The 9,798-nt window shown below is 55.0% G+C and overlaps 1 protein-coding gene across 1 annotated transcript; it reads left to right on the top strand.

Annotated features, from left to right (window-relative positions):
* The first annotated feature begins 3,221 nt into the window (after positions 1-3,221).
* NR1H2 (nuclear receptor subfamily 1 group H member 2) lies at positions 3,222-9,758 on the top strand. Its single transcript, XM_080829482.1, has 9 exons — positions 3,222-3,353; positions 3,938-3,999; positions 4,081-4,212; positions 4,573-4,863; positions 4,961-5,229; positions 5,447-5,626; positions 6,508-6,607; positions 8,569-8,777; positions 9,163-9,758. The coding sequence occupies exons 2-9, from the start codon at positions 3,957-3,959 to the stop codon at positions 9,307-9,309; spliced, it is 1,371 nt and encodes a 456-aa protein (XP_080685608.1). The 5' UTR covers positions 3,222-3,353; positions 3,938-3,956; the 3' UTR covers positions 9,310-9,758.
* The last annotated feature ends 40 nt before the right edge of the window (positions 9,759-9,798 follow it).

Here is a 9,798-nt window from a genome sequence, read left to right on the forward strand (position 1 = left end):
GAGAGCCCAATTTAAAAATTTTTTAAAATTTATTTATTTATTTATTTATTTAATTGAGAGAGTGCCCAAGAGAGTAGGCATGGGGGAAGAGCAGAGGGAGAGAGACAACGCTCACAACCCCTGAGATCATGACCTGAGCCAAAAGCTTAACGGACTGAGCCACCCAGGCTCCCCTTGGGAAAAAAAAAAAAAAAAAAAAAAAAAAAAGTCTCTTAATTTGACATAACTTATTATAATCCAACAGGCATTATTTTTTAAGATTTTATTTATTCGACAGAGAGAGACACAGTGAGAGAGGGAGCACAAGAAGGGGGAGTAGGAGAGGGAGAAGCCGCTTCCTAGGGAGCAAGGAGCCCGATGTGGGGCTCGATTCCAGGACCCTGGGCAGATGCTTAAGGACTGAGCCACCCAGGCGGCCCCCAACAGGCATTTTTAAAAAAAGGTTTATTTATTCATTTTAGACAGAGAGAGAGCTTGGGTAAACAGGGGGAGGAGCACAAGGAAAGAGAGAGAAGCAGGCTCCCCACTGAACTCAGTGCCCCAGATCAAGCAGGGCTCGATCCCACACTCTGAGACCATGACCTGAGCTGAAATCAAGAGTCGGATGCTTAACCAACGGAGGCACCCAGGCACCCTGGCATTTTGTGTTTTTTAATATTTTTATTTTTAAGTCATCTCTACACCCAAAGTGGGGCTCGAACTCCCAACCCGGAGACCAAGAGTCATATGCTCTTCCGACTGAGTTAGCCAGGTGCCTGCTGGCAAGCATTTGTTAAGCACCTGGCCCAAGGAAGTAGTTAAAAAAAATTTTTTTTTTTGCTTTTAATTTTTAAACTGCACCTTTCCAGTTTCTTGGGCTGAAGTCCTGAAACATCAGGGTCTTTCTAGTCTCCCCTCCATTGTAAAAGAAGAAGAATAAACGCTTCATCTTTGGCGGCCCCCTGCCCAAGGTGGCCTTTCTGGGACTCCACACTCAGTTTAACATAATCCCACCAGAGGACTCAGGATTTGGCTGGCTAAAGGGTTACAGAATTTTTCAAGTCACCATTTTATGTAATCTCCTAGCAATCCTGTAAGAGAGGGATTATGATCCACACTTCACAGAGGGTGGAGACTGAGGAGTGGGGATAGGGGAGGGAACGGCCCTGGTGTGCTGGGCGCGGGTGGGGGAGGATTTGAACCTCTGTGTTGAAGTTTCAGACACCTTGGCCTCAGGCTTTCATTCAAATCGCCTATTACCTTTGCTCGTGTTCCATTGGCCAGAATCCAGTCACGTGGTTGCACCATCTGCGAGAATATGCTGGGAAGTGTAGTCCGCTGGGGTCACACAGGGTAAGGGACCGGTTTTCTGAGCGCTGAGCCAATGCTGGACACATCTGGCCTGCAAGGCCTCCTGATCCAACAGCCTTCAGGTACGATCTTGTCTCGCACCCTCCCCCATCCCCATCTCACTCAGCGGCTTCCAACCTGGCCTTTTAAAAATATTTGACCACAATTTGACCCTGCTTTCTTTTAATATTTGACCACAATTTTGGAAAAATTGTGTTGCACGCGACAGTGCTGCCTGAGCCCTCCTGTGTCAGACTGCTCTGTCGCTTTCAAATGTACAATAATTCTATCTTTTGAAATAAGATCTGGCTGTGTGTCTCTTGTGCGTCTCTGTTGAAGTGGGTGTCACTTTATTACACGTTAGCTTCTCTTTATACATCTTTTGTGTCGCAGTTGGTGAAGCAAATGTTATTTTGTTATGGGGACATAGTTCAGCTATATTACCTTCGGGTTTCACTTCAGAATAGTAAAGGCAGGGGCGCTAGGGTGGCTCAGTGGGTTAAGCATCCCAGTCTTGGTTTCACTTAGGTCTGATGTCAGGGTCAGGGGATCCACCCCCGTGCTAGGCTCTAAGCTCAGTGGCCGTGGGCTTGAGTTTCTCTCTCCCTCTGCCCCTATCCCGGCTCCCTCTCTCTCTCTCTCTCTCAAATAAATAAATAAATCTTTAAAAGAAGAATAGTAAAGTCAGAATTACACATTGCAAAGTATCTGTGAGAAAAAGAAATAGAATTAGCCACCAAAGAAGTACAAATTAAAACAACAATGAAATATCACAACAGTGAAATATCACCTCCTAGAATGGCTATAGTCAAAAAGATATAAAAACAAGTACTGGTAGGGGCGCCTGGGTGGCTCAGTCCGTTAAGAGTCTGCCTTCCGCTCAGGTCTTGGTCCCGGGGTCCTACGATCGAGTCCCACATCAGGGTCCTTGCTTAGCGGCGAGCTTGCTTCTCTCTCTCCTGCTGTCTCTGCTTGTGTTCTCTCGCGCTATCTCTCTCTGTGTCCAATAAGTAAATCAAATCTTAAAAAAAAATCCCAACTTCTTAAAGGAATGGATATATGTTCCATATAGATCTGATCATCATCAAGGAAAGACTTCAGGACAGTTTCCTTCTACCTAATCAAGTACTGTGGATTTTCCTTAAAAGCTATTATTTTTATCATTTTGGCATGAGAAGGCTATGCTTTTTTTTTTTTAGTACTTTTTATCAACAAGTTATTTTTTAAATGTATTTTTCCTGGGTCTAGGTTTGTAATTCAGTTCATTTAAAATCAATAACCAGCGCGCCTCTAAAATCAAGAAACTTGTTAACAACCAAAAAAAGACAGACATGCCTCAAATCAAACGTGTGCAAAAAGGAGCTAAAGGTCGGGAGGTTTACGCCGAGTATACCCTCGGCCCGGAGCCCAGAGAAGCACAGGGATGAGTTAAAGCCGCCCAGCTTCTGGACCGAAGGTTTGGGACTGGCCACACCCCCCGGCGGCCCGGCGCCCGATCGAACCGTTCCGGAACTCTTCTGCCAGGCCTCAGTGGAGCTACCCGTGACGGTGAACTTCCGGTGAGCACACAACTTCCGTGCGGGGCAGCCGATTTGGCTAGTCCTAAGCGGGCCGGAAGTCCGTCACTCCTGGCTACCCGCCCCTTTCCTAAAGTGACGCACGGCGGGGTTGCCGGAAGAAGTGGCGAAGTTACTTTTGAGGGGATCCGAGAAGCGGCGGCGTGCCAAAGGATACAGAGAAGGAGGAGGAGAAGCAGAGCAAGGGGACAGAGGCAGGTGCACTAGAGTGTGGGGGAGACGCGGGAGGCTCCCCGGGCCCGGGGCTTCCCGGCGTTCCCTGCGCCGCTCCGCTCAGCCCCCTTTCTCTCCTTTCCCCCCCTCCCTTCTGTAGCTCGCGCTGTCTCCGGTTGTTTCCAGGGCAACGGGAGTAGGAGACCCCGCGAGAGGCCGCCCACAAGACCCTCGCGCGCAGCCATGAGCCCCGCCCCCCACTGGTGTTCGGAGAGGGGCGGGACCTGGAGCGAGGTGTGGGGGCGGAGCGTGATGGGAGGAGGTGGAGGCGGGGCATAATGGGAGATGGGGCGGGACCTGGAAGGAGGGGTACCGGCGGGGCGGAGCAAGGGGGGGTGGGCGGAGCATTATGGGTAGAGTCAGGGTGGGACCTGGAAGGGTTGGGCGGGACCTAGGAGGAAAAGATGGGGGCGGAGCATGGGGAGCAGGTGGGGTCAGAGTGAAGTTGGGGGTGCTTCTTCCGCAGGGGTGGGGAGTAAGAGTAGGTAAGATAAAACTTGGTGGGGCGGAGGAAGTGAGGGTGGAGCACGATTGAGGCCGTACCTGGAAAGAGGGAGTGGGCGGGATCTGGGGTGGGTGGGGCCTGGGGGAGGGGCGGAGTCTTGAGACCCTGCAGAGACCTGGACCAGTAGGGGGTGGGCTCTGTCAGAACCGGAGAGGCTTTATAGGCTGGCAGGGATTAGGGGTGGGTTCTGCATGCAGTAAGGGAGGAGTCTGGAAGGATGGGAAGAAAGAAGTGTCCCATCAAGATGGGGGGGACTGGCCTCACCTGACCCTCCCTGGCCCCACAAGGCCCTCAGTCCTCCTGTTATCTGCAGGTTGCTCCGTGACTCCACCATGTCCACTCCCACCACCAGTTCCCTGGACACTCCCTTGCCTGGTGAGTGACCTCTTTCCAAGCCCAGTCCCCACTCCCGTTGCACACTAGTCAGGAGAAACTCACTGTGCTTCCCTCTCCCAGGAAATGGCCCGCCTCAACCCAGCGCCCCCTCTTCTTCACCAGCTATAAAGGAGGAGGGTCCTGAACTGTGGCCTGCGGGTCCAGACCCTGATGTCCCGGGCAGTGATTGGGCCCGCTCAGCCTGCAGCGTGGGTGAGATGGGGCTCGGGGGCAGGGGCTGGGAGTTGATGGGGGATTCGGGAAGGGATCTAGGAAGGGAGAAAGATCAGAAATGAGGATGGGAGGCTCCCGATTTCTAACTGATTTTTTTTCCCATACCTATTTGCCACTTCTTTTTTTGTCCTGTGAGTGTATTTTTTTCCTATTTGATACCTCTTATTGTTGTTTGTTCTTTGGGGTTCACTGACACACACACCTTTTCTTCTGAATTGCTGTCTCCCTGGATCACTCTCTGTGCTCTAGCTCTTTGTTTCTTCTCTCTTGTGGGGGGTGACTCTGGCTGCTGTTTCCGTGTGGCTCTGTCTCTAATGGCTTCTATCCACCTCACCCCAGTCGTTCCAGACCCTGCAGAGGAACCGGAGCGCAAGCGAAAGAAGGGCCCAGCTCCGAAGATGCTGGGCCACGAGCTGTGCCGCGTGTGCGGGGACAAAGCCTCCGGCTTCCACTACAACGTGCTCAGCTGCGAAGGCTGCAAGGGCTTCTTCCGACGCAGTGTGGTCCGAGGCGGGGCCCGGCGCTACGCCTGCCGGGGCGGTGGGACCTGCCAGATGGATGCCTTCATGCGGCGCAAGTGCCAGCAGTGCCGGCTGCGCAAATGCAAGGAGGCCGGGATGAGGGAGCAGTGTGAGTGTTGGGGGGGGGGCGGTGAGCGGGCCCTCTGGCCCTTCTGGCCCCTGCCCAGCCCTGGGGGCCTCCACTGAGGCCTGTGTCTCCTGAATAGGCGTCCTCTCAGAAGAACAGATCCGGAAGAAGAAGATTCGGAAACAGCAGCAGCAGCAGCAGCAGCAGTCCCCCGTAGGGCCGGCGGGGGGCAGCAGCTCAACCTCTGGGCCTGGGGCCTCCCCTGGAGGGTCTGACGGAGGTGGCCAGGGCTCCGGGGAAGGCGAGGGTGTTCAGTTGACCGCTGCTCAAGAACTCATGATCCAGCAGCTGGTGGCTGCTCAACTGCAGTGTAACAAACGCTCCTTCTCTGACCAGCCCAAAGTCACGGTACTGCCCGCCCCCCCTGCAGCCTTGAGGGGTGATGAGCCCAGTTGGGTAAAGCCAGCAGGGCTGAGGCCCAGCGCATGGGGAGGGATCAAGGCTCCAGAGGGCAGGGCCTTGGAGAAGAGGGTCCCCTAGGGCGCAGTCTTTGCCCCAAGGTGTCCCTACGGGCTTGGGCTCAAGGGAGGAGGCCTGATAGTGACCCTGGCCCCTGTGTCCCCAGCCCTGGCCCCTGGGCGCAGACCCCCAGTCCCGCGATGCCCGCCAGCAGCGTTTCGCCCACTTCACGGAGTTAGCCATCATCTCAGTCCAGGAGATTGTGGATTTCGCCAAACAGGTGCCTGGCTTCCTGCAACTGGGCCGTGAGGATCAGATCGCCCTCCTGAAGGCATCTACCATTGAGGTAATGGGCAGCCTGCCCATCCTCTACAAGGTCCTTTCTTCCTGCCCACAAGGAACCCCAGGACGGCTGTTGGGGGCATAGTGATGAGCCAGATTTCTCTAGTTGTTGCCCTTGTGGGGAGGATACCTTATAGGGGGATGCAAAAATACTAAACAGATCATCAGAGCCTCCCAGGGGCCAAGGAGAAAAAGGGAACGGGCTGAGGCTGAGAAAAATTGAGGATTGGGCTAGAACACTGCACTTCAGAGAATGTGGTGCTGGGAAGGCTATTCGGGAGAGTTGGCTTTTTTTTAAGATTTTATTTATTTATTTGACAGAGAGAAATCACAAGTAGGCAGAGAGGCAGCCAGAGAGAAAGGGGGAAGCAGGCTCTCCACCGAGCAGAGAGCCCGATGCAGGGCTTGATCCCAGGATCCTGAGATCATGATCCTGGGATCATGACCTGAGCCGAAGGCAGAGAGAGGCTTAATCCACTGAGCCACCCAGGTGCCCCAGAGTTGACATTTAAACCAAAACAACTGTAAGAAATAAGGTTTGAGTTCCTAGCATAGACCAGGCTCCATTCCAAGCGATGGGTATGTGGCAATGAACAAAACAGGCAGTGCCCATCCTCATGCCTCGTAACCACCTGGGGAGGGTATCCTAAGTGGAGGAAGGGTGCTGTGGGCACTAAACCTGGTTGGGAGAGAGCCTGAGTGGCTGGCACGCTGACTGCAGCAGGCTGGAGTGGCTGAAGGGACAGACAGAGGCAGAGGGGCAAAGGATGATTCTGGCAATAGTAGGTCCCCCCATAGGCCAAGAGAGCAGAGACCAGTGACTAAAGGGTCATAGGGACTCCAGGAGCCCCTTCCCCTGCCTACTCCTCTCCCTGTTGCCCCCAGATCATGCTGCTAGAGACGGCCAGACGCTACAACCATGAGACAGAGTGCATCACTTTTCTGAAGGACTTCACCTATAGCAAGGATGACTTTCACCGTGCAGGTACGGCAGAGAGTGGGATGGGAGGGTGCAGGGCTGGTGCCCCTGCTGGACCCCTATTGGACCCCTACTGGTAGGAGATTCCCAGGCCACCTCATTCTTGTCTGAGCCTCCATTCCTTTATTTCCAAAGCTGGGTGAGCCAGCGTCACATTGACATAAGGGTATATGTTCTGAGTGTCATGTCTGTGCACTGGGATGCCGTGTGAATGAGGCAGAGGGGTCTGCTGTCACATAGGGCATTTCGGTAGGAATTAAGAGAAGACACTCCCTCCTCTCAAAACCTGGTGTGACTGCAGGGAGCCTGGAGCTCAGTCCATTGTGAAGTATGCAACCTACCCAACTGTACGGGGCAGTCCTGGTCCCTCCCCTCTGAGAGCACTTCTCTGGGGATGACTTAGGCAGTGGGCTTCTGGAGGAAGTGCAGTTGAACTGAGACCTGAGGGGTGAGATACATCGCTTAGGAAAAGGGAGTTGGGGAGTGGCATTGCCCGCCAGGGAACCCCACATACAAAAAAGCTGTGTTACTTCAGTCTCGGCTTTGTAAGTTCAGCGCTCTCCCATCGTTTCTTCCTGGGGCACTTGTCTGTACTCCCACACTGTGTTCCTAACCCCATCTTCTTCCTTTCTTCTAAGCCCTGGCCGTCTCGGAGTATGAGTTTGACAGGGGAGCACTGGGTAGGGAGAATGTTGCTGGCAGGGGGCTGAGCATGTACAAAGGCTCTGAGGTGAGGGAAGAGCTGGAACTCCAGGGAGGCCAAGGCATCTGGAGCACAGGGAGATGGGGCTGGGAGAAAGTTGGGGTCCTGCCACTTCTCTCCACGCTCTGCCACTGTCCAGCGTGTCTCCTGGAACATTCCTGGGTCCCCTCACTGGGTTGTCCCGAATATGTCTGTTCACACAGCGGTCAGAAGGGTCCCGTTCATACCAAGTCGGCTCATGTCTGTTCTCTGCTCAGTACCCTGCATGACTCCTGTCTCGCTGGGAGACAAGCCAGAGTCCTTGCTATGGCCCACAGGCCCTGCAGGGGCCTCTCCATGCTCATCTCCCATTGCTCAGCTTCCTCCCGCCACACTGGCTTCCTCCCCCTTGTTTGCACCCACCAGCTGTGCTCCCACTTCGGGGCATCTGTAGCTGCTGGTTCCTCGGCCAGCATGGGTGGCCAGCTCATCCTGGCTCGCGTGGGAGCTTTGTAGTTTCAACGTCAAAAGTCTCGAGGCCCAGAAGGCTGCCCGGTCCTGGGCAGAGCAGACAGGTGGCACCTGCCTGGGACACTCTCACATCCTCATGACTCGTTGCTTTCCCTTCTGCAGGTTGTCGCTCAAAGGTCCCCCTATAGTAAGGCCTTCCTACAGCATCACTATGCAGTGGCCACCTTGTCTATGATGTTGATTTGGTTTTCGATGCCCCCATTACCCTTCTGTGCGTTAACCTTGGTCCACCAGCACCCATCCCTCTGACAGGCTGGATGGTGACAGTTCGCTTACGTGAATGCCTGTCGTCTGTCCCCACAACCCCCAAGTGCAAGTACCGCAGGAGGGGAGGCTTTGTCCTGGAAATAGCTCTACCGCGGGACCTGGCACATAGTGGCGCTTGATGAAGCTTGATGACGGAATGAATGGAATGAGCTTAGGCTTTACTCTAAGCCATGGGAGCCACCGCAGGCTAATGAGGTGTGACCTAGGTTTAAAAATCTAGGTCCAGGGAAGGTGGGATGGAGTAGTAGGAAATACTGAGTAAATGTTCACTCTTCTTACTTGTTCACTTATTCAGGCATGGTTAGGGCACACTTACCATGTGCCGGGTGCTCATCTGGGCAGCAGGGACCCAGGTGAACAGACGTGACCAGAACACTAGAATTACTGCTGTTTGCCTCACCCTGCTGACTGAGCAGTGTTAGGGCCTGGGCGTGGGGCCAGTTTGGGGCTGGGGGAGCTTATTGGGCCAGGCCTCCTGCCCCCACAGGCCTGCAGGTGGAGTTCATCAACCCCATCTTCGAGTTCTCACGGGCCATGCGGCGGCTGGGCCTGGATGACGCCGAGTACGCCCTCCTCATCGCCATCAACATCTTCTCCGCTGACCGGCCCAACGTACAGGAGCCGAGCCGCGTCGAGGCCCTGCAGCAGCCCTACGTGGAGGCACTGCTCTCCTACACGCGCATCAAGAGGCCACAGGTATGCAGCTCCCAGAGCTCCCCATAGCCCAGCCCCTCCCAAGGCCCTGGCGGGGGGGGGGGTGGGGGGGTGGGGGGGGCAGGAAGTCCACACCCACGTGGAGTCAGCCTGGGGCTGCGGTCTTGCTTCCTCTTCTGAGCTCCGGCTCCCCTGGCAGCCGTCTGAGCTCCAGCTGATGTCCTCTCCACAGAGTCTGTCCTCAGGCCTTGGTCCCTGGCCCAAGGAGCCAGGCCCGGTGCCGGCATAGGGATGGGGGCTTGGTCCCCGCACTGCTGTCCTGGTTCACCCCAGGGAGGGAGGTCCTCTTGGTGCTCCAGGAGGGCTGACCAGAGCCTCGCAGGGCAGGAGCCTGGCCAGCACCCACCTTCCTCCTGTCCCTCTGCAGGACCAGCTGCGCTTCCCACGGATGCTGATGAAGCTCGTGAGCCTGCGCACTCTGAGTTCTGTGCACTCGGAGCAGGTCTTTGCCCTGCGGCTCCAAGACAAGAAGCTGCCGCCTCTGCTGTCTGAGATCTGGGACGTCCATGAGTGAGGGGCCTGGCCTCCCTGCCCCACAGCCCTGTACCTTCCAATGAATGGACATTGTCACCCCTTCCTCCTCCTGGAGTGGGAAGGGGCCAGGCCTGGGGGCCACCTTGTGGCCTAGAGCATAAGCCCTGGCCCCACCAGCCCTCAGCCCTCACGTGAGCCCCAGTGAGGCTCCAGGAGGTTCCCTCCCTGCCCACTGAGTCTTCCTGGGAGGGCTGGATGGGTCATAGATCCCAACCTCTGACTCTCCTAGCACTACCAGCTGCCCTCCCCACCCAGCTTACACCTCAAGCTCACTGCGCAATGCACCTTGAGCAGAGGGATTGGGGGGCCTGTGGCTCTCCCCTACCTGCTGAGAAACCACAGGCCCCCCCTCTCTGTTCCATTTATTTAATAAAAACTAAAAAAAGACAAAAACAGAAAAATAAAGTATGAATAGAAATCTGCCCTGAGCCAGAGTGAGTCCAGGATATATACTGGGGATGGGCTGTTA

The sequence above is a fragment of the Martes martes genome, assembly GCF_963455335.1.
Source record: "Martes martes genome assembly, chromosome: 17".
NCBI classification, from domain to species: domain Eukaryota; kingdom Metazoa; phylum Chordata; class Mammalia; order Carnivora; family Mustelidae; genus Martes; species Martes martes.